This window comes from Haliotis rufescens, unplaced genomic scaffold, assembly GCF_023055435.1.
Source record: "Haliotis rufescens isolate VD_foot unplaced genomic scaffold, xgHalRufe1.0.p SCAF_10, whole genome shotgun sequence".
NCBI classification, from domain to species: domain Eukaryota; kingdom Metazoa; phylum Mollusca; class Gastropoda; order Lepetellida; family Haliotidae; genus Haliotis; species Haliotis rufescens.
In genome coordinates, this window is record NW_025963780.1 from 28,147,672 (window position 1) to 28,171,923 (window position 24,252).

At 45.2% G+C, this 24,252-nt stretch overlaps 1 protein-coding gene across 1 annotated transcript in view; it reads left to right on the forward strand.

Annotated features, from left to right (window-relative positions):
• The window catches only part of LOC124135093 (mucin-5AC-like), a 47,729-nt gene that overhangs the window by 19,954 nt on the left and 3,523 nt on the right, over window positions 1-24,252 (forward strand). The window contains exons 30-64 of the mRNA XM_048389131.1: window positions 30-275; window positions 417-567; window positions 942-1,558; window positions 1,592-2,470; window positions 2,576-2,717; window positions 2,885-3,321; window positions 3,754-3,901; window positions 4,169-4,986; window positions 5,240-5,375; window positions 5,585-5,991; window positions 6,114-6,264; window positions 6,784-7,613; window positions 7,984-8,202; window positions 8,441-10,372; window positions 10,790-11,116; window positions 11,392-11,523; window positions 12,002-12,237; window positions 12,628-13,024; window positions 13,203-15,950; window positions 16,089-16,166; window positions 16,277-16,602; window positions 17,072-17,207; window positions 17,660-17,823; window positions 18,250-18,430; window positions 18,570-18,701; window positions 19,036-19,343; window positions 19,812-19,962; window positions 20,402-20,512; window positions 20,705-20,995; window positions 21,391-21,584; window positions 22,276-22,371; window positions 22,548-22,698; window positions 22,851-22,973; window positions 23,282-23,341; window positions 23,950-24,165. Coding sequence (XP_048245088.1) covers window positions 30-275; window positions 417-567; window positions 942-1,558; window positions 1,592-2,470; window positions 2,576-2,717; window positions 2,885-3,321; window positions 3,754-3,901; window positions 4,169-4,986; window positions 5,240-5,375; window positions 5,585-5,991; window positions 6,114-6,264; window positions 6,784-7,613; window positions 7,984-8,202; window positions 8,441-10,372; window positions 10,790-11,116; window positions 11,392-11,523; window positions 12,002-12,237; window positions 12,628-13,024; window positions 13,203-15,950; window positions 16,089-16,166; window positions 16,277-16,602; window positions 17,072-17,207; window positions 17,660-17,823; window positions 18,250-18,430; window positions 18,570-18,701; window positions 19,036-19,343; window positions 19,812-19,962; window positions 20,402-20,512; window positions 20,705-20,995; window positions 21,391-21,584; window positions 22,276-22,371; window positions 22,548-22,698; window positions 22,851-22,973; window positions 23,282-23,341; window positions 23,950-24,165 — 13,671 coding nt within the window. The remainder of the gene's footprint in view (window positions 1-29; window positions 276-416; window positions 568-941; window positions 1,559-1,591; window positions 2,471-2,575; window positions 2,718-2,884; window positions 3,322-3,753; window positions 3,902-4,168; window positions 4,987-5,239; window positions 5,376-5,584; window positions 5,992-6,113; window positions 6,265-6,783; window positions 7,614-7,983; window positions 8,203-8,440; window positions 10,373-10,789; window positions 11,117-11,391; window positions 11,524-12,001; window positions 12,238-12,627; window positions 13,025-13,202; window positions 15,951-16,088; window positions 16,167-16,276; window positions 16,603-17,071; window positions 17,208-17,659; window positions 17,824-18,249; window positions 18,431-18,569; window positions 18,702-19,035; window positions 19,344-19,811; window positions 19,963-20,401; window positions 20,513-20,704; window positions 20,996-21,390; window positions 21,585-22,275; window positions 22,372-22,547; window positions 22,699-22,850; window positions 22,974-23,281; window positions 23,342-23,949; window positions 24,166-24,252) is intronic.

The following is a 24,252-nucleotide window of genomic DNA, read 5'->3' on the forward strand; positions in this document are numbered from 1 at the left end:
ACAGAGTGGTCTTCCAACAGCTAGTCCAGGTGTTACAGGAAAGAGCGGTGTTCCAACAGCCAGTCCAAGTGCAGGACAGAGTGGTCTGCCTACAGCATCTCCTAGTGGTGGAGTCAGTGGTCAGCCAACGCCTGGACCAGACCATGCTATCAACAATTCCCCAAGTGCCAAGCCACACACTGTGGTCCCAACAGCTTCCCCGTCATATCTGCCTGTTACCAAGACAACAGCTATATACACTACTTCTGAAAACACAATTACCATCACAAAGAAAGGTGAGAGTAAAATTTGGCAAAGTGATTAACTCAATATCATCATCCTTGCATTTTGGTCAACATAATTCGTTGCTTTGCAAAACTAACTTTTAAACTTTTAACCGCTTAAAACGTTGAATACCATGTAATGTTTCTCTACAGTGTGTGACATCCCAATGGGCACTGGAAATCGTGATCTTTTTGGAAGGGACCAGTTTTCTTCTTCCACATCTTTCGACTACAGTTTTGAGGCAGATAGGGGACGTTTGGATACAGCCAAAGAAGGAAACCTTGCAGGAGCATGGATGCCAAGGTATATGTTAAAGAAACTATAGTTTTATTATTGTGGGCAAGTCTTCATGGTTAAAGTTTTCGTTTAGATTTATGTTTGTATGTTGTTAATTGCGGGCGTTAATATTCCTTTATCTCTGTGTGTCTTATACACACAATACATACATACAGATATTTAGCTCGTGAAAAATGTCAGTTTATCAAACATCAAGGCTGGTCTTGACGACGTTGAGGAGGGACGACGTAACTGTTTCTGTGATCTAATGTGAAGGCTGAGCTTGTTCCAGGGGTACGAACGATTGCCATACATTTTGGTACGTGATAGTGGTATTTGTGGCAGTTGCTGATCGCTTGATCACAAGGAAAGAGTCTTATTTTTATCATCCTTTGTTTCAGAATGAACGACAAAGAGCAATGGATACAAGTTGACCTCAAACATCCTGAGTTCATCACTGGAGTGGTAACACAGGGACGACCATCCATGGATCACTGGGTCACAAAATACACTGTCCTTACCAGTATAGATGGAATTGACTTTACTCCTTACACCAGGAGTGGGGAAACGGCCACAGTTGTATTCAATGGCAATTCAGACAGAAATACTCAGGTCAGAGGTTTGTTTGACAGGGAAATAATTGCCAGATATGTTAGAATCCAGCCCCAGGAATGGAATGGCATGATTGCTCTCCGTTTTGATATTCTATCATGCTCAGGGCTCACAAGTGGACCAGCCACTATTGCCCCACCTGGTGTCTCTGGAAGTCCAACTGCTGTCCCACCAGGTGTCACTGGTAGCCGAACTGCCGTCCCACCAGGTGTCTCTGGAAGCCCAACTGCCGTCCCACAAGGTGTCACTGGTAGCCGAACTGCCGTCCCACCAGGTGTCTCTGGAAGCCCAACTGCCGTCCCACCAGGTGTCTCTGGAAGCCCAACTCCTTCACCCAAGGCTGGAATCTCTGGAATTCCAACTCCCAAGACTGGAATCTCAGGAAGCACAACTGCCGTTCCACCAGGTGTCTCTGAAAGTCCAACTGCCGTCCAACCAGGTGTCTCCGGTAGCCTAACCGCCGTCCCACCAGGTGTCTCTGGAAGCCCAACTGCCGTCCCACCAGGTGTCTCTGGAAGCCCAACTGCCGTCCCACCAGGTGTCTCTGGAAGCCCAACTGCTTCACCCAAGACTGGAATCTCCGGAAGTCCAACCGCCGTCCCACCAGGTGTCTCTGGAAGCCCAACTGCCGTCCCACCAGGTGTCTCTGGAAGCCCAACTCCTTCACCCAAGGCTGGAATCTCTGGAATTCCAACTCCCAAGACTGGAATCTCAGGAAGCACAACTGCCGTTCCACCAGGTGTCTCTGAAAGTCCAACTGCCGTCCAACCAGGTGTCTCCGGTAGCCTAACCGCCGTCCCACAAGGTGTCTCTGGAAGCCCAACTGCCGTCCCACCAGGTGTCTCTGGAAGCCCAACTGCCGTCCCACCAGGTGTCTCTGGAAGCCCAACTGCTTCACCCAAGACTGGAATCTCCGGAAGTCCAACCGCCGTCCCACCAGGTGTCTCTGGAAGCCCAACTGCCGTCCCACCAGGTATCTCTGGAAGTCCAACTGCCCGCCCCCCAGGTGTCTCTGGAAGCCCAACTGCCGTCCCACCAGGTGTCTCTGGAAGTCCAACTGCAGTCCCACCAGGTGTCTCTGGAAGCCCAACTGCCGTCCCACCAGGTGTCTCTGGAAGTCCAACCGCCGTCCCACCAGGTGTCTCTGGAAGCCCAACTGCCGTCCCACCAGGTGTCTCTGGAAGCCCAACTGCTTCACCCAAGACTGGAATCTCCGGAAGCCCAACTGCCATCCCACCAGGTGTCTCTGGAAGCCCAACTGCCGTCCCACCAGGTGTCTCTGGAAGCCCAACTGCTGTCCCACCAGGAGTGTCGTCCGGTAAGTGTCTGATATCTACTCTTGTGTAAAAGCATATGAATGTCAAATATGTCATTATCTTGTGCTATACACTTGTTTTGTTACTGAAATACATTTCATTCACAGGTGTCGTGTGCAGTCAACCAATGGGAATAGACAACGCATTAACTGTCAAGGACACTCAGATCACAGCATCAGGATTTAGTGGCAACAGATTCACTGCTCCTGCTGGACGTCTCTTCAACGAATTTGGAGCATGGTCACCTAAGTTAGTAGATATTGTATCAAATTAAAAAAACATAACCATTTATATTCTGTGATCGCTACAGCTTTCCTCATAGTTAATAATCATCCTTGGATTTTATCAGACATAATCTTTGAGAAGATTTTAAGCTTGAGAGAATTTCTCATATCAAATAATTTGCATTTGAACAGAGTCAACAACGGTGACCAGTGGATAATGGTGAATTTCCTGAAGCCACAGGTCATCAATGGTATCTTGACCCAAGGAAGCCCCATCAGTGACAAATGGGTTACACAATTCATCGTGTCATACAGTACGGACGGCTTCACCTTCATTCCTATTAAAGACTCGGCGACAGGGAAGAGTATGATCTTTACTGGCAACAGCGACCGGAACACCATCATGAAGAACATCTTCCCTCAACAGGTGACTGTTCAATACATCAAGATCACTCCCGTCGCCTGGTCCCAAGCTGGCATTGGAATGCGTTTCAATATGCTTGGCTGCTACAAGCCAAGTATTACACCCACAGCGACTCCTACGGCCAAGCCAACAGTTGCCCCTGAGTTCACTGTGACAACCGGAGTTACTATGCCCGAGCCATCACCGGTGTCAACGCTGGAACCTGGTGAGTGCCTCACACACCAATTAAGTATCTGTACTTCAAGAAATCTCTCATATCACGTTAGCATTGTGATCACATCAAAAATATGACTGCACATCTTCAGAGACGTATGACAAATGATTTAACCTCCAGAACAGATTATTCCTAAAACCATTCTTAATACAAGTGTATCATTTTCAAAAGATATGTATATGTAAAAGGGATGATAAACTATGGTGTGTCAATGTGTGGATGAATGTTGTCGAATGCCGCAGTAATACTTTTGAGAACTTTTGAAGTATTAGTAATGCAATGATATCAGTAGCAAGACGAACTCCAGATTTGACAAAACCATCGGATTGTATTCCTAACGACCATAACCTAGAAGATTAGTATCATTGTATTTATCATTTCTGCCTCCACCTTCGATAGAAAAATAATATCGATGTTTTCTAGTCTGCACTGTTCCAATGGGAGTGGAAAACTACAGGATTGTTGGTGAAAGTCAGTTGACTGCTTCATCAGAGAAGGACAAGGCACATGGTTCAATCTATGCACGAATCAACCAAGGAACGGATGAATTTGCTGGATCCTGGGTCCCAGCGTAAGTCAACATTGTCTGTGCCATCATTTGTTCAAGTGGATTGATACAAACAGAGTTAGATAGCTCAGTCCCTTCAAGTCAATGTATAACGGTGTTGATTTGAATAGAAAACTTTAATAACTGTTACCTAAAATGTGGATTGCTGTTAAGGAAAGTAACACTTTGTTTGTAAAACAGCACACACCAGCAGATTTATGTATGAAGGTATTTTCAGACAAGTTACTCATTTACAAATCCACATTCATGCGTGTACAATTTTGGTTACAGACCCACAGATAAGACACCTTGGATTCAGGTAGATTTTCTGGAGCCCAAAACTATCTCTGGCGTCATAACCCAGGGATCTGGAAAGGACAACGGTTGGGTTGAGACCTACACAGTCAGATACAGCTTCGATGGCAAAACTTTCACTGACTACACTGGCACTGGAGGCAAGCCCGCCAAGGTGTTCAATGGCAACTCTGACTCCAAAACTCCAGTTCCTGTCCTTTTCAACAGAGATATCATTGCACGTTTCGTCCGTATTGTTCCAGTGACGTCTCATGGAGTGACATCCCTCAGGTTCAACATCCTCGGCTGCAATCCATCCCCAGCTAATCCATTAATACCAACGACAGCTGGACCAGGAACTCCAACAGCTAGTCCACCACTCGGTGGACAGAGCGGTGTACCCACAGCAAGTCCCCCTACATCATCCTGCAAAACCAGCCACTGGACCCCATGGATCAACAAGGACACGCCTGATACTGGTAAAGGAGACTATGAGAAGATCACACCAGAACAGCAACAACAGTACTGCTCTGGTGGGAAACTCACAAAGATTGACTGTCAAACAGTAGATGATATTGAATATTTCAGCAGTGGAGAAGTCATGAAGTGCTTACTGACAACCGGGTCAACTTGCAATAATGCTGACAACATGCCCATACCATGCAGTGACTACAAGATCCGCTACTTCTGTGAGTGCCTTGCCCCTACAGCCAGTCCAGTTCCTGGGCAAAGTAGTCAGCCAACAGCTAGCCCAGGCATTGAACAGAGTCTTTTGCCAACAGCCAGCCCAGTCCCTGAAGTCACGACACAATCAGGTAGGTTGTTATAATGTATCCTGCATATCTTCTTACCATTTGTGAGGGGAGGAAGAGTTAAGAGCCTCTTATAAATGTGGTTTAAATGTAACTCTTGGTTACATCTCTTCTGTGTCAATCTGGGTTACTTTGTTTGAGTGGTGGGGAGCTACCTGTAGGACAGGACTCTTACCTCAAACACCTTTTGGATTCGCTTTCGAGTCTTTGTCCCCCACTTCATTCTATGATAAACAAATTCAAATAATCTTTTCAGTGTGTCTCATCCCAATGGGTATCGAAAACTCCTACTTTGTCAGCAACAGCCAGCTCACATCTTCATCATCTCTTGATGCCAAACATTCTGCATCAGTAGGACGTTTATACAACACCAAGGGAGCATGGAGCCCATCGTTAGTATTGATGCACATACTTTATATGCATACTGTAATCCTATGTGTAATTAACTCTTGGTTGTTTTTAGATTATTGAGTCAATTTTATCAGATGTTTCTACCTCGTTTTTGTCTATAAATCAACCATAGATTGAACCCAATTATGTATTTAGCATATGTGATTAAGTAAGCATATTCGTTTATTGTAACAAGAACTCTTTTCTTTAGATCAAATGAAAAGCAATGGCTTCAAGTGAATTTCCTGAAACCAACTCTTATCTCTGGAGTGATGACACAAGGTAGTCCCGAAGCTCCTAAATGGGTTACGAAATACAATGTCTTCCTTGGATTTAACGGGAACGACTTTTTCCCATACACAACTATCCCTGGAGAGTCAACACCAGCCATTTTTGAAGGTAACATGGATAAAAGCACACCCATTAGGAACCTCTTCAACCGTGACATCACTGCACAGTATGTCCGCATCGTTCCAGTGGAGTGGTCAAAGGATGGCATTGCCATGCGATTCAATATCCTTGGATGCACACCACCAGAGCCCAAGCCACAAACACCTGTTCCTGGTGTTCCAACAGCCTCACCTCCTAGTGGACAGTCTACGCCAGGACCCTTCCTCAGTAAGTTAGGACATGTTATACACATCATGGGAAATCACTGATCTTGAAGTCTCTTATTTCCGATCTATGGCAGTTATAAGAGTTAGTTCAGATATGTTCATGCAAGGTGTTTATGTTTTCAGAATGTGATGTTCCCATGGGAATCCAAAACCCCGGTCTCATTGGTGACAGACAACTCACAGCATCTTCCTCCCTCAACGAGTTCACCGGTGCCGAGCGCGCACGGCCCTATACTCAGAAGGATGGATCTTATTCGGGAGGATGGATTCCAAAGTGAGTCTAATAACATAAATAAAAGAATGAGAGAGTGTGTTTTTGTGTCGTCGCTGTTAGAATATTCCAACAATATGACGGCTGGTTACATCAGAAATGGACTTCACATCTTGTACCCATGTGGGGAATCAAACCCGTTCCTTCGTCGTGACAAGCGAATACTTTGACTAATTAGCTATACCACCACCCTGACAAAGAAATGAGTTAGACATGCTTCTCAAACGGTATCAGCATGTGCATTACTTTGTATTTACTGCCCACTTTTATTTCTGTTATGTTCGGTTCAAACATTTCAACTTATAAACAGTACATATTCAAAATGGGATGATACATGTGTTGCATTTCCAAAGGTCCCGCAAAGTTGTCAACGTCTAAACTGCAACTGTAATTGGATATATCCTTTTATACACATAATGCTATATATATACTACTAATGTAATGACTCGACTTCATAGGCCCCTCCTGGATAGATCAAAACTAACAGAATGTGCCTGATATATTATGATTGTGTATATGCAGATACACAGATACCAAACAGTGGATCGAGGTTGACTTCGGTGCAAGCTATGCAATAGCGGGGGTTTCTACTCAAGGACGATCTGATGGTGCAACTTGGGTGACCAAGTACGAGGTCTACTACAGCAACGATGGGCGTACGTTCAACGCAATCTACCCTGCTCCAACAGACACAGTTCCACGTGTATTCGAGGGTAACTTTGATCGTAACACCCCACTCATGAACGTCTTCGCTGAAATCAATGCACGTTTCATAAGAATCCGACCAGTGGAATGGCATGAAGCTATCGGAATGAGGTTCAATGTCTACGGATGCCAGCTTCCTTCTGCCACCCCATCCGTACCAACTGGACTGACAGTGCCAACAGCTATTCCAACAGCTATTCCAACAGCTGGTCCCACAGTCGGACCTGTTTTCACGACCGCCCCATCTACCTCCTCCTGCATGTACTGGACACCCTGGGTCAACTCCAACACTCCAGATACCAACGGCGAGTATGAGTCGTTCTGGGACATGATGACCGTAGTGAAGATCTGTGACACCAAGTACGTCAAGAAAATGGAATGTAGAACAGCTGCTGCCAAAATACCGTTTGACCAGACTGGAGAAACAGGAGTCATGTGTAACCTTGACACCAAATCCCTTGTCTGTATGAACACCGACCAGAAAGGAGGCAAAACTTGCTCCGACTATGAAATAAGAGTCTTCTGTGATGAATGCAGCAAGCCTACAGCAGCCCCATCAGCAAATCCTAGCATCCCCACTGCTGTCCCCAAGACATGTGACAACAAGTGGTCCGACTGGATCAACAGACACGAACCTGATGCTGTCGGTGAGTATACACTGTTCATATCAGTCATTCGTGCGGCAAAAGAGTCTATGCAATGGACCTTGGGGTATTCAGTATTTAACATTTGCTATTCACATAATCGATATTTGACTAAGTCTTACTTCGGTAGGTACAGAGTTGACATTTTCCAGCTATTGTCCCGAAAGAATCACGAGCTACTTATAATTGCTTTAGGACTGTGAGCGTTTTAAATTGCTTTTTAATATTCTCCAACCACATCACCATGCAAACAAGAAATGTGCTTCATCATTTGTAAAAGTTTGTTATCGAATCCGTGTGCTTGGTGTGATGAGCCAACATTTTAACCACTGGCGGTGCTACTTCATTCATGTGAATTATATAATTGTTTCAGGTGAGACTGAAAAGGTGACGAAAGAAGACCTTGACAGACACTGCGCTGGTGGCTCTGTAGGGGAGGTCGAGTGCGACACAGTTTCGGACAACATGGCTTACTATCTCAGTGGTGATATTGTCAAATGTGATGCTCAAACTGGACTATCCTGCAAGCACAGTGACAACACACCAATGAAGTGTCATGACTACAAACTTAGATTCAAGTGCAAGTGTGAGAGTAAGCAAACTGTTTCTTTCAGTTTCTTTCATCAATTTTATGTTTTTGTCGTATAGCCATCATTTTTTTCTTCTGATAAGGCATTTTGTTCATATTCATTTCTGTATCACTCAAGCATTGAAATGTGATTGTAAATCTGTATGGGATATAACATGGATATATTATCAGCATAGATATAAACCAATGAAAACGATGTAAAGTAAGGCAGTCTGTTGATTATGTCTCATCTTCTGTTAAGGTACACCAACAGCCAAACCTCCAACATCTGGCACAGAGGTTCCTTCTGCGGCCACCTGTACAACTAGTCAGTGGAGTTCTTGGATCAACCAGGACAAACCTGGCGTTGGTGGAGGAGACTACGAGAAGATCACACCAGAGCTGCAGAAACAATACTGCTCTGGAGGAACACTCACCAAGATTGAGTGCATGACAGTCGATGGTATCGAATACTACAGCAGCGGTGAAGTAATGCAGTGTACAATGGCAGGTGGATCCACTTGCAACAATGCTGATAATTTCCCAATGCCTTGCAGTGATTACAAGATCCGATACTTCTGTGACTGTACGACATCAGTAACCACCGGAGCTCCAGGAATCGGAGGAAGTGTCACACCAACTGCCAGCCCCGCAATTGGTGGAAGTGGCACACCAACTGCTAGCCCCGGAATTGGAGAAAGTGGTACACCAACTGCCAGCCCCGGAATTGGAGGAAGTGGTACACCAACTGCCAGCCCTGGAATTGGAGGAAGCGGCACACCAACTGCCAGCCCCGGAATTGGAGGAAGCGGCACACCAACTGCTAGCCCCGGAATTGGAGGAAGTGGTACACCAACTGCCAGTCCCGGAATTGGGGGAAGCGGCACACCAACTGCCAGCCCTGGAATTGGAGGAAGTGGTACACCAACGTCAGCTCCTGGGACAACATCTTGCACAAAGTCGCAATGGACCCCTTGGGTGAACAATGACAAACCCACAACTGGAGAGGGCGACCATGAGATACTAACAGGAAGCCAAATGTCTCAGTATTGTGCTGGAGGAAGGCTTGCCAAGATAGAATGTAGAACAACCGATGGCATAGAATATTACAGCAGCGGGGACATTATGACGTGTGATCTTTCTAATGGTGCTCTCTGTAAGAATCAGGACAATTTTCCAATCAAGTGCAGTGATTATGAGGCTCGTTACTACTGTGACTGCCCTAAACCAACAGCTAGCCCTGTACCCGCCCAAACAAGCCTTCCAACAGCCACACCACCACCATCTGGCACAGGTGTTCCTTCTGCTGGTCCTGAAATACAGTGTACCAACAGCAAGTGGTCTTCGTGGATCAACAGAGATAATCCAAATGTTGGGGATGGCGATTATGAATCAATGACATCTGATGAGTTAACCAAATTGTGTCCAGGAGGAAAAATTACTGAAGTCAAATGTGAAACTGTTGATGATATCCCGTCCTACAGTAGTGGTGAAATTATGACCTGCGACAAAAAACAAGGTGTCATCTGTAGAAATGAAGACAACTTCCCAATGCCATGTAGTGACTACAAGATCATATACTACTGCCAATGTGCACCAACTGCTTCACCCCCTACAGGTACAGCAGGTACACCAACACCCAGCCCCATCTTAGGACAAACTGGTGGTCATCCCACAGCCATGCGAGTTGTTACAGGAAAGAGCGGTGTTCCAACAGCCATTCCAAGTGCAGGACAGAGTGGTCTTCCAACAGCCAGCCCAGGTGTTACAGGACTAAGTGGTCAGCCAACAGCCAGTCCAAGTGCAGGACAGAGTGGCCTTCACACAGCCAGCCCAGGCGTTACAGGAGAGAGTGGTGTTCCAACAGCCAGTCCAAGTGCCGGATTGAGTCGTCAACCAACAGCAGTCCCCACTGTCACATCTTGTTCCCAAAGTCATTTCTCCAACTGGGTGAACAGAGACTTGCCAGAGTCAGGAAATGGAGACCATGAATTCATGACTCCTGATGAGTTGTCTTCATTCTGTAAGGGAGGCCAGATTACCAAGATTGAATGTTATACTAACGATATCCCATCCTACAGCTCTGGAGAACTCTTAACTTGCGACCTGAAGAATGGCCTCACTTGCAACAACGCAGACAATGCCCCAGTGCCATGCTCCGACTACAAGGTCCGCTATTTCTGCGACTGTAGTGGTGAGTTATCTGAATTTTGATCTAAAAATAACATATATTAATTACACATATTACAGTGTCAGGGGGCACGGGAGAGCTCCAGTCGTCTAAGACGCTGCAATTCGCTGTACAGAGGTGTGCCCCTTGGGCACGCCAGAAACCTATGATCGTGGGTTCTAATCCGATTCGACCCGATTCTGTTTCCATGTTTGTCAGCACCATACCCGTGGGTTTCACCAAAGTGGTAAACGTCTGAGGTATGCATCAGTTCGGTGTTTTTCCTCTCACATTAGGCTGACACGCCATAATATACATTTTCAAATCTCCTCAAAACACTCACTCACTCTTTCACTCACTCACTCTCTCATTACAGTTGGCAACAACATTTATATGTCAATGTAAATGCCTATGAGCTTTATTCCATTATTTTCTTTCCAGGAACTCCGCAGGTGACATTAACACCACCCAACAAGATGCTTGCTATCCGATGTGACTGGTCTCCGTGGATCAACATTGACACTCCAGACTCAGGCCATGGTGACATGGAAACCATTGACTCCATCAAGACTAAGCATGGCGTCTGCAAGAACATGAAGCAGATCGAGTGCAGAATTGCTGGCACAAACACGATGTCAAGTGCGGCTGGTCAGAGCAGAGTCACCTGTGATGTGGACAATGGTCTTCGTTGCTACAACAACGAGCAGCTGTCTTCCAAGTGTTACGACTATGAAGTTAGGGTTCTCTGTTGGGAAGACACATGCAAGGGTACATATACACAAGGAGTCAAATTTCCTTCATTTCTTCCAAAACTCCCGTTGCACATCACTGATTTTCAGTGACCCATTCATGTAATTATTACTGGTTATTCTCTGGCTTTGGCGTTATATATTCTGTTATAACTGTTATATGTTTCTTTACGGGTCTAAATCTTAGATCGCCTATAAAGAAAATAACACCAACCCACATGCTAGAATTGTAAGCAAGCATATTATTGTGATATCATGATCCAATTTTTCAGTATTAACTGTTCCGTTCTCCAGGTCCAATACCAACTGCAGGTCCAACAGGTGCTCCCCACATCCACACTACAGGCGTCGTCCACGTGTCAACTCATGTCACAGGCAGTTCATACATACACACGACCGTTGCTCCCCTGGAGAGAACGACGACTGGTATGTTGATTCACAGAGGAAGCGGCTGCTGGGCGCAAAATATCGCCTCCTATGTAAACCTACATTTAAATGGTCGCAAATAATTTACATAGAGTCCTTGGGGAGGCAATATAGCTTGACTCTTTTTTATCTAAATTGTAGATCGCATATTACATGACTTATCAATGTTTATTTATCATGCCATGTTAGAAAGTACCTTAGAAAGAAATCTGAGTAATCTCCTCATATAAATTGTAATACGGTACTTGTCCTATGGACCTGTGGCCTTTCAGTATTGGGAATATAACGCTATATGATCCATGAATGATCCCCAACCTGAAGATTGTCCTTACTGATACTTGGCAGATGGCCCTTTTTCAAATATCCATTAATTTATTCACCATGCAAATCCACAGTATGCTTTTACGGAACCCAGATCCTTCTGGAATGACAGTAGCGGGGATTATTCAGTTGAATGTGGAATAATTTGTCTTCCCAGCTGTGTGTCCTCCTGGAGAGATGTGGAATGCCTGTGCTCACACCTGTGACCAACTCTGCAACGCTGTGTCTGGGGATATCTGTGACGGCACAAACCCTCAACAATGTGTTCCAGGCTGCAAAGATGAGACAATCACCGTTCCTAAATGTGCTGATGGCGAGAGACTCAATTACAATGGCCAATGTCTGAAGGCAGAGCTCTGCCCATGCAAGAAACCAGATGGTACAATTGCTAAGGTAGGATTCCATTCTCTGATATGCGTCATTTGAGTCATCGTGCGTTTTTGACACCTTTAAAAAAGTCAATGAGGCAGTTGTAAGGAAAAGTGTCTTGACTCGAAACAGCATAACATTATCCAAACAGAAACAAAAAGATTTATGATGTTATTCATCATGAAGACACATTGTTAAATTTGCCATGTGTAAAATAAGGCCAAATTAAAAACAATATTACATGTAAGCTTCTAAAATACTAGTTCTAATTTCCATTTCGATAAAATCCCAGCCTCTCTTTGCCCCCACACCAACAAAAGAATATCAAATGGTCAGTTCATTAACAATTGAAGCATGTGGCTCCAAAAATACCGCTATGCATACGTAAAACATCTAAGTATATTTGTTGTTCAGCCCTTCGAGTTCTACAAGAACCCACTTGATGAGTGTTCAATGTGCCACTGCTTCAACAATGCTGAAGCCTGCACAAAGGATGAAAGCTGCGTCCCTACAGCAGGACCGTCTGTTCAGCCAACCATTCAACCAGAATGTCATTGGACCAACTGGATCAACGTTGACAAGCCAACAACTGGCGATGGTGATATAGAATCGATTCTGAAGCTGAGAACCACCAACTCCTTCTGTGCTCATCCACTGAGCATTGAATGCCGTGAAGTATCCACTAAGACTACAGCAATGGAGTATGGACAGAAGGTATCCTGTGACCTCACAACTGGTTTCACCTGCTACAACTGGGAGAACAGTGGCAAATGCGGGGACTACGAGGTCCGCTTCTATTGTCCATGTGCATGTGAGTCCATATTTGACAGTTATCACTTTTCATGTTTGACCAATTTATTTTTCTAATGGTTGTCAATGATGTTCGTGGTTATGTATTCTAATATGTGTTGAATACTTGATGGGTAACATACAGATAATGAAATGAGGAAGATGTTATGACTCTTAATAACACTAATTTGTGATTTCAGCAACCGTATCTCCATCAACTAGACCATCAGGACTCCCAACTGCCTCCCCAAGCGGACAATCTGGACTCCCAACTGCCTCCCCAAGCGGACAATCTGGTCAACCAACTGCCTCCCCAAGCGGACAAAGCGGCCAGCCAACTGCCTCCCCAAGCGGACAATCTGGTCAACCAACTGCCTCCCCAAGCGGACAAACCGGCCAGCCAACTGCCTCCCCAAGCGGACAATCTGGTCAACCAACTGCCTCCCCAAGCGGACAAACCGGCCAGCCAACTGCCTCCCCAAGCGGACAATCTGGTCAACCAACTGCCTCCCCAAGCGGACAATCTGGTCAACCAACTGCCTCCCCAAGCGGACAAACCGGCCAGCCAACTGCCTCCCCAAGCGGACAATCTGGTCAACCAACTGCCTCCCCAAGCGGACAAACCGGCCAGCCAACTGCCTCCCCAAGCGGACAATCTGGTCAACCAACAGTTTCACCTCCATTCTGTGGATGGTCGGCGTGGACTAACTCTGATCATCCCGATGTTATTGTTCCCAATAAGCCATTCGAAGGTGATATCGAATCAATTGCTTCTCTTATGACCAAAACCACCGTCTGCAGTCACGATATGATGAAGCGGGTTGAATGCAGAGTAGCAGGTACCAAACAGATGGCATCTGCGGCTGGTCAGTCGATCACGTGTGATGCAATACGTGGTCTCCGGTGTAACAATCTGAAACAAATTGATGGAAAGTGTCTTGACTACGAAATGAGAGTGTTCTGCGACTGTTCCACTTTACCTACTGCACAGCCAAGCATTGGACCAAGTGGCCTCCCAACAGCCAGCCCAAGTGCAGGACAGAGTGGTGTTCCCACAGCAAGTCCAGGTGTTACAGGAAAGAGCGGTCAACCAACAGCCAGTCCAAGTGCAGGACAGAGTGGTCTTCCCACAGCCAGCCCAGGTGTTACGGGAAAGAGCGGTGTTCCAACAGCCAGTCCAAGTGTTACAGGAAAGAGCGGTCAACCAACAGCCAGTCCAAGTGCAGGACAGAGTAGTCTTCCCACAGCCAGCCCAGGTGTTACGGGAAAGAGCGGTGTTCCAACAGCCAGTCCAAGTGCAGGACAAAGCGGTCTTCCCACTATCACCCCAGGTATAGGACAGACTGGTCTTCCAACTGCGGTGCCAACTGTCTGCGGATGGACAAAGTGGATGAATAGTAACACACCTGACAATACTGGTGAAATGGAATTGCTTGCAAATCTCAGACAACAGTTCCAATTTTGCCACACTGAAGATATCACAGCTTTAGAATGCAGAGACAGCAACACACATAAATCCGCCTCGGAATCTGGCCAGGTTGGTGTAACATGCGATATGAAATACAGCGGTCTTATGTGCAGTAACACTAAGCAGATGGTAGGAGGCACATGTTTTGATTATGAAGTAAGAGTGTTGTGTGAGCCAAAGGGTGTTGATTGTTCTAAAGTACCAACAGCCAGTCCGACCGTAGGACAGAGTGGCCTTCCAACTGCCAGCCCAGTAGTAGGACAGACTGGTCTCCCCACGGGTACACCAAGTATTCTTGGACAACCATCAGTCAGCCCTAGTGCAGCACAGAGCGGCCTCCCAACAGCCAGTCCTAGTGCAGGACAGAGCGGACTTCCAACAGCCAGTCAAGGTGTAACAGGAAAGAGCGGTGTTCCAACAGCCAGTCCAAGTGCAGGACAGAGTGGTCTGCCTACAGCATCTCCTAGTGGTGGAGTCAGTGGTCAGCCAACAGCTAGTCCAGGTGTAACACGAAAGAGCGGTCAACCAACAGCCAGTCCTAGTGCAGGACAGAGTGGTCAGCCAACAGTCAGTCCAGGTGTAACAGGAAAGAGCGGTGTTCCAACAGCCAGTCCAAGTGCAGGACAGAGTGGTCAGCCAACCGTTAGTCCAGGTGTAACAGGAAAGAGCGGTGTTCCGACAGCCAGTCCAAGTGCAGGACAGAGTGGTCTTCCAACAGCTAGTCCAGGTGTTACAGGAAAGAGCGGTGTTCCAACAGCAAGTCCAAGTGCAGGACAGAGTGGTCAACCAACAGCTACTCCAGTTATAGGGGAAAGTGGTCAGCCAACAGCCGGCCCACCAGGTGTTACAGGAAAGAGCGGTCAACCAACAGCCAGTCCAAGTGCAGGACAGAGTGGTCTTCCAACAGCCGGTCCACCAGGTGTTGTAGGAAAGAGCGGTGTTCCAACAGCTACTCCAGGTGTTACAGGAAAGAGCGGTATTCCAACAGCGAGTCCAAGTGCAGGACAGAGTGGTCAACCAACAGCTAGTCCAGGTATAGGGGAAAGTGGTCAGCCAACAGCCGGCCCACCAGGTGTAACAGGAAAGAGCGGTGTTCCAACAGCCAGTCCAAGTGCAGGACAGAGTGGTCTTCCAACAGCTACTCCAGGTGTTACAGGAAAGAGCGGTATTCCAACAGCGAGTCCAAGTGCAGGACAGAGTGGTCTGCCCACAGCTATTCCAGGTGTAACACAAAAGAGCGGTCAACCAACAGCCAGTCCAAGTGCAGGACAGAGTGGTCAGCCAACAGCTACTCCAGGCTTAGGGGAAAGTGGTCAGCCAACAGCCAGTCCAAGTGCAGGACAGAGTGGTCAGCCAACCGCTAGTCCAGGTGTAACAGGAACGAGCGGTGTTCCAACAGCCAGTCCAGTTGCAGGACAGAGTGGTCAGCCAACAGCCAGTCCAAGTGCAGGACAGAGTGGTCTCCCAACAGCCAGTCCAGGTATGAGTAATCACCGTCTCTTCTTCATGGTGTTATGTATATAATTGATTATACGTCTACTTTTCATCGAGATTTAGTTGTATCCCACTAAATTCTAGGCTCAGTATTAAAGCTACATATTTCTTCCACATCTTCCAGTGTTTGGATCATCATCCAGTGTAGCCCCAGGCATGCAGACAACAGCAGTTGTTAGCCAAACCACAACACCTGTGCTTAGTAAGTATTTTTTGAAAATATCTGCATTGTATAAATAACTCATCTTTCATGTCTGCCACACATCTCAGCACGTGTTTCATAGTTTGAATAAAACTATTTCTCTCCTTCAGTCTGCCCTAATCCAATGACCAACACTGCTGCGCTTGAAGTTCCGGACAATCATCTTAGTGCATCCTCCAGCCTCTCTGAGTATGCAGGACCACAGAGATCTAATATTGATGCAGTTTCCGATAAAGTCAACATCGGAGCTTGGATGCCCAAGACAATGGACAAAGGACAATGGATTGAAGCCAGATTTGACCACCCTGAATATATCAATGCTATTATCACCAAAGGACGGGAAGGATCATCCCAATGGGTGAAGGCATTCATGATCGCTTACTCAATCGATGGCAAGACCTTCCAATACTATGAAAAGTCTGCTGGCTCTCCTAAGGTACTGTTCTTACGACTCAGCCACCAATACTTTGTATGTATGCTACTTCTACGTTAGTATTAAGATAATCTTAAAACTCACATTTGTGTAGTGCAACGAGCAGTCACCAAGGGAATTGAATTTGGTGTGTACTGGTTTAGTTAACTCTTTACACTGCCTTTTCAATTTCTGGCACCAACAGGTGTTAAAACATCATGCAAAAGGGCACGTAAGTTATAAACGACTCTATATGCACTGATGTACAACACAGTCTGATTAAGAAAAATATCAAGATAACATAAACAGTACTCTGTGCAAATATGTTTCAATATGTGTGACATTAATGTTTAAAAGAATGATTGACTTTTTTTCCCTTTCTTATTGAACAGTTGTACCCTGTGATGTCAATATGCATGACATGTGGCTAATAATATAGATATTTGTGGCATGTGTACCCATAGGTGTATCAATTCATTGGTTGTCTCGCCAGATCTTCAACGGAAACTTTGATGGCGACAGTGCAGTGAGAACAGTGTTGACACCAATTGTTGCTAGGTATATCAGAATCCAGCCAGTTATGTGGGAAGGTGCAATCGCTCTCAGATTCAGCATCATTGGCTGCAGGGGTAAGCTATTTTGGGTACTTTATAATGGCGGTAAAGCAGCCTAGTTACAAGCATTCTTCCTTTATATAATAAACGAGTTAGGCACAATAATGGAACGTACTATTCAAATTATACGATTCCATCGCATCTTTTTTTCCTGTTAGTTGGGATTTTGCATCGCTATGAAAATCATTTCATTCATACCTTATCGTTGATGTTAAATATTGGAGGAAAAGCTGATTTTAATGCGGGTATTTGTGGTTACATGGGCACGGACATGGTGCTGACATGCCAAGGAATATATTCTTGATAAAACTTATTTTCGAACCAATGATCCTGTTTGACTAAGGAAAGGAATTGGGACACTCATGCCTTGTTTCTCTCAATATGTAATGACACACTGTATATCTGAGTATGCAAGACATCAAGACACCATCTGCAATCTCAGTTGCAATGAACCCTGTTTCTTGTAGCTCCCGAGGAAGTACTTCCTACCCTGGTGCCCTCTGCTGGTCCTTCAGTAAGTCCTACTGCTGCGCCCCAACAGTCCTGTGTGACAAGCACCTGGTCAGCCTGGGTCAACACCAACAGGGCCACAGATGGACAACATGAGTTCATGACCGATCAGCAGCTCACTGTGAGTATGGGCGATATTGGTCAGTCCATTCCAATGTATCTCCTGGTGTATTTGACAGGGTACGTGACGTAATTGAGAGGTTAAATGGGGTTTATGAAAGGGGTACATGATGTGTTTGAAATGGGTCCTCGATGAGTCAGTGGGTGAGTGGGGTGAGTTTAACGTTGCTTTGAAGAGTGTTTCAGTTATATCACGGCGTGTCAGCTTCATGTTATATTAGATTGGGAAGGGGCCGAGGCAAAATCCCCAAGCACGGGTATGCTGCTGACAAACCTAGAAACAGGGAGGCTGCATGACGTATTTAGGAGGATACATGAAGTATTTGGGAGGGTGTATAATGTATTTGGGAGGGTGTACAATGTATTTGGGAGGGTTTTATAATGTATTTTGGAGGGTGTATAATGTATTTGCTGCCTTGTATTCCAGGAATTCTGTCCCAGTGGTAAGGTCGACAAGGTGGAATGTGAGACTGTTGATGAGATTCCATCCTACAGTACTGGAGAGATTGTGCAGTGTACAGTTGAAAAAGGTCTCGTCTGTAAAGACGGAGACAACGCCCCCATCCCCTGCAGTGATTACAGAGTCAGATACCACTGCGACTGCTCCGGTACGTTACACCTTACCCGGGTTACAAATACTTATATCTAAAAAATAAAACAGCACCATTGCCAATATGAGTTTCAGATGTTACGATTACATGTTATATGCGTGACCTGATAAACAAAAGAAACAATTACCATTCATAGGCGTACCAACAGCTAGCCCAGGTCAAACCGGAAGTGGCCTCCCAACTGCAACCCCAGGACAAGCCGTAAGTGGAACCCCAACAGCAAGTCCCGGAGTTCAACTGACAGCAAGCCCAACACCAAACATACCAGGTAAGTCAATTCTATTATTTTATTGAGGCCACGGGTGGTCCAGTCGTCTGAGGTGAGTTGTGTCCCTGGGCACGCCAGAAACCTATGATTGGGAGTTTCACCCAAGTGGGATTTTCTCCCACCTGAAGCTGACCCACCTTGATATAACTGGAATAAAGTTCCAAGCGGCGTTAAGCCCAACTCTCTCACTCACTAACTCACTTATATTATGAACACACAACTTTGTCCTTCAACAACGCAAATGTGGTATCTCCTTCCCGCAATCCCAATTGAAACCATCACATCGAGACATAACAAGACATCATGCTATAACCCATTCTCTCCGTATGTGCAGCTGGATGCAGAGAAGAAATGGGTATGGCAAACGGCATCATCCGCAACGACATGATCTCCGCCTCCTCCTACCGCGACGGCCTTCACTCCGCCATCAGTGCACGTCTTGGAGGAAACAGTGCCTGGTTGGCCGCCACTGAGAACAAGAACCAGTACATCCAGGTCGACTTCCTTGCTCCAAGGATCATTACCGGGGTCACCACTCAGGGCCGCCCGACGGCTCCCAGCTACGTGACCTCCTACAAGGTGTTCTACTCCTACGACGGTGCCAACTGGAATGCCTACAGAGAGACCAAGGGAGAGGATATGGTGCGTAAATGGGGATCAGGTTACTGCTTTGTGGTGGAATAAGGCTACAATAATTAAATTAGATTTTCATCCTAAGCTTTAAAAAAATTGATTCAGGCGGCTATGTTTATATATTACTATGGAAGTCATATGTGGATATCAAATGACGGATATGATTACGCGAACAATGTATTGGTGTATTTCAAGTAAAAAAGAAATAGTCCACTCATTATACTGTTCTCATCGGAAAATAAGATATTTCATTATCAACCATTTTAACAGCCCATGCGCTATTAAAGAGCATTTTTTCGATTTTATTTCTTTTATTTTTTCAACTGGCATTGAGGTTATACGAAATGGTAGCTTAATCACTATAGATGTCTATTAGTCGCCAACAACTAGCAAATTTGCAAAAAGACAATAATTATTAAAAATGCAAAATAGTGGTGTTGAGTCTAGACAAATACTCATTTTATTTTTCATTGTCAGATGTTCTCCGGCAACTTCGACAACGTGACTCCTGTGACCAACACCTTCATGACGCCAATCCGAGCCCGCTATATCAGGATTAGCCCTCAGACATGGAGCGGCATGATCGCCCTGAGGTTCGAGATCCACGGATGCTTCGAGAGCTACCCAAGTAAGTGATGGAAAGAAGTATGTGCTGCAGAGCACTTCTGTTATATAGAGAAGGCACAAGTGCTCCAGTGTTCTGAGGCGCCGCCATTTTCTAGTGCAGAGTTGCGTATCTTAGCTGATTTGATCCGCTGGTCGTGGAGTCGAATGGCAGGTTCATTCCGAATACGACTCTTGGTTTGTAAACACCATTACCAACGTGTAGCAGTTGGAATCATAGGTTTATTAGAGGTAAACGTTATTATCTGTAACAAGGATATTCAGTTTCCAAAATGATCATTATGGGACTGTAATATTTGGTCAAATATGCGTTCAAATAGACAAACAGAAGAAGTATCATGTAAAGAAGGTCCTTCAGCTATTTTCACCTTCGATCAAGGGGTGTGTCACGAACATAATAGTTTTGTCTTCAGTTGTCTATAACCATGATTTTTTTTTACTAGCCATGTCGCCTACACCAGTGAACCCCCTCAAACCAACAGCCTCGCCCCTGCCGGGCAGTTCCTCCACCGCTGTACCCCCACAAGTCCAAACAGTCACACCCTTCCTTCCAGGTAGGCATCGGTGAGGTAGCCTCGTGGTTAAAGCGTTCGTGTGATATGCAAAAAAAACTTGGTTTGAACTCCCGTCATGAAGAAAATGTGTACAGTCAACGTCTTGATGTCACCAATGTATAGTTGAAATATTGCTTAAAGCGCCACAAAACCATACTCACTCACTTATTAAAAATCTTCATCTTTCTTAAGCCGGATGTGTTACCTGGGACAAATGGATCGATCTTGGCCACGTGACTCTTACATCTAATGGCGACCGCGAGCCAATCGAGGAGGTGATGAAGGCATCATTAACATGTCAGCAGCCCATGAGCATCGAGTGCCGAACCGCCACCCCCGACCACACCGCTTCCGGCGAGACGGGTCAGAAGGTTACCTGTAATCTGTGGGAAGGTCTCGTCTGTAACAACGCTGACCAGAAGGAACCTATGTGCTTTAACTATGAAGTCAGACTTGGCTGTCTGAAACAGACCCCAGAATGCTGTGAGTATTGACCAATGATCTATTTATTGGGGCCTAAGGCCTTATGACAATAAGAATGTTTTCTGATTGATTAAAAAACTGGATTTGTAACCACAGTTCACCAAGACATTGATGACATATCTCGGAAAGGGGCCTATCTTATCTATCTACCTACTATTGTTCCTTCCCTATTGTTCAGGTACATATTATTTAACTTCCTTCTATATGATGGTGGGTTCAATTCTCGATTCGCCAAATTATGTCCCTAGGTTTGTCGGCATCATACCCGTGGCTTCACAGAGCCGTAAATACCGAAGCCCTACCTCACTTGACCTTCCACATTAAGCAGACACACCGTGACACAACTGAAATACCATTGATTGTTAACCCAACTCATTATATTCGATCTCTTCCAGTGTCTAAGATTCCCACCGCAACACCCACCGCCGGCCCATCCGTCTCTCCCCCCATCAATGTCATCCCCTGCTACACAGGAATGGACCTGAGTCAGTGCCCCAAGGAGGGATGCTCCAACGGCTACTACTGCGACGGAGTCCAGTGTGTCAAGAAGGCCGAGTGTCCGTGCATGATTGATGGTCAAGTTGTCCTGGTAAGTATCCCTAACTGCTTCCGTTGAGGCATGTTTTGAAATGAAACTTGATAGAAGATGATTCACTGAAGTGGCCAGTAATTTTCTACTTCCACTCAATCCGCAGCCAGCATCTTAGGACACTTAAACGAGATGATTAAATCAATCACATACATAGATCATGATTTAAAATTCATCATCACATCATCACAACTTTTCTGTGTGTTTCTCATTGGGAGTCCGTGGCAAATAAACTAAACAGTGGGCCGGTTGGTCACCATATGAGACCGAGATGAGTGTGTTGCATCGTACCCCTGACGGCGTGGATCGTTCGTTGTCCGTGCATCCAGCAACTATTGTATCTGGCCTATATATTCGAATATTTACGATCCTCGTGGTTTAGATGGAATACTATGGCGTAAAGCATTATTCAGCATCACCACCTTGTTATATTGTATCAGACTGACATTGTCATAGACGATAATGGACATTGCTGTTTTCTGGGTGTATGGCTGTTGGGCTTGAATGTGTGTAGCAGGACATGGAAGCCAAGAAATGATATTCTTACCTTGTCAGCTGCCTGCCGGTAAACCTCTTTCGCCATGTGGACAAGCCATCCGACTTCGGATCAGGAGGTCCGTGGTTCGAATCCCATTAGGGAATTCGGACATTTTATGGCCGCTATTAATGCATTATACATTTCTCTATTCAGCCTGGTCGAATCACCCAAAACAGCAACTGTGACACCTGCCAGTGTGTCCATGGAGAGGTCAAATGTCTGCCCAAGACCTGCTCACCCTGCAAAGAGGTCAGTATCTGTTACTGTGAACTATAAAGATAAAGTTTTTTTCATTACAACTTCACAAAACGTTAATACAAAAATAATTTATAGCCTTGTTTCTGACAATAAATCCAAAAAGCCATAAACCATGATGTCACGATTTGAACATATATGACTGAAATATTTCGTCTTTTTTCTCACAGGGTCTCTCAACCGTTTTGGATAAGGATACATGCGAGTGCGAGTGTGAGACATGCGCAACTGGAGACTTCCGTTGTGGAAATGGCCAATGCATCCCTCACTCTGCCAGATGTGATGGTGTCGCCGACTGTATCACTGATGAGTTCGAATGCAGTAAGTTATCCAAATATGATCTCGAGCTTTGCATTGCCTCGTTATTTCACAACAACATTGAGGAAAACATGTTCATCAATTTCCCCTGTTGGTGTCTCCAGCAACAATAACCATCGCAAGAATGTCTCACTGGCGTGTCTTGTATGTTCTAGTGTCCACCCCTATCTTCACACTGCCGAGCACCCCGACACCGTCACCAACAATGCCAGGAACAGCTGCGCCCAAGTTGACAACAAGTCATTTCAACGACATTATCACGCCACCTGTCAAGATTGGTAAGTAATCGTACTTTATATATGTATGTGAGTAAAACTTTATTTTTGGTACTCATAAAGAACCCCACTTAAAGAAACGCCCGCAGCAAACGTTTTTCACATGTTCAAGCAGCTTGTTCAAATATTTTGATACTTTGATTAGAAAAGATAGTTTCTATTGAAGCCACGTTTATTTCCTTGAGACAAATGTGACTACAACAATGAACTATGTGATATCATTACCATGAAGCTGATATAGCAAATATATCTGTTAAAGTAATTCCTGTATCTGACAGCAAGGTGTAAAATAAATACCCATAATGTTACAGTGACAACAGGCATTGTGCCCAACACCACCGTCCACCTACCACCACACGTGCCTACTCCAAGTAAGTCGGATGTTTGATATATACACATGGAAAAAAGTAACGCACTTTGCTTTCCCCATGTCCAGAACTATGTATCAGTTTGACATACCTACATACAACATTCGCTTCATGTTAATAAATGTCCAATATACCACCGAAAACTCATTGGCAATAAGTACAAGAACATTGTATGTTCCTCCAGATGGTCATATCGTATGATACAAAGAAACACAGGAAACTAATGAAAGGGTTGTCAAATAGATATTGCCTTGAACAGTTATAATGCATATCATTTTATAACCCATTTCGGTTTATATTTTAAATTTTATTATGTAAACAAAAATATACGTGTGTTGCCATTGAATTTGAAACAGATACGATTCCAAAAGAAAAACGAAACTATTTAGTAAGTGGTGTTTTTGTCCAGGTGTATCTCCCTTGTTATCCAAACTGTCATCGCACTGTCCTATTTTGGCTTAAGGTTTGAGATTATTTTATTTTCTGTATCTGCTCTCACTAATCTTCTCGGGTTATCATATGATTACCAATACCATGACCACTAGAGACGATTTTGTCCCCAACGTCTTCACGTATCACAATCAAACACGGCACATAATCTGCTGTTTCAGCTGCCTGTGTCGATGTCAAGTGTTCTCCCCTTGTTCAGCCTCCACTGAACCAGGGTGAGGTCGCCAAGGTCATCAAGAGCCCGGATAGTTGCTGTGAGGAGTATCTGGTTGTCTGCGAGCCACGTCAATGCCCAACCATCTCCAAGGATTGCATGAAGCCCGAGGTCCTCACCATGGTCGACAGCGGCGAGAGGTGTTGCCCGGAGTACACTTGTGGTGAGTTTTTCTGTTCCTGACGGACTCTCCGAATGATAAGTCAATTAGAAAAAGAAATTAAACGGGGACACATTATATTTCACAATG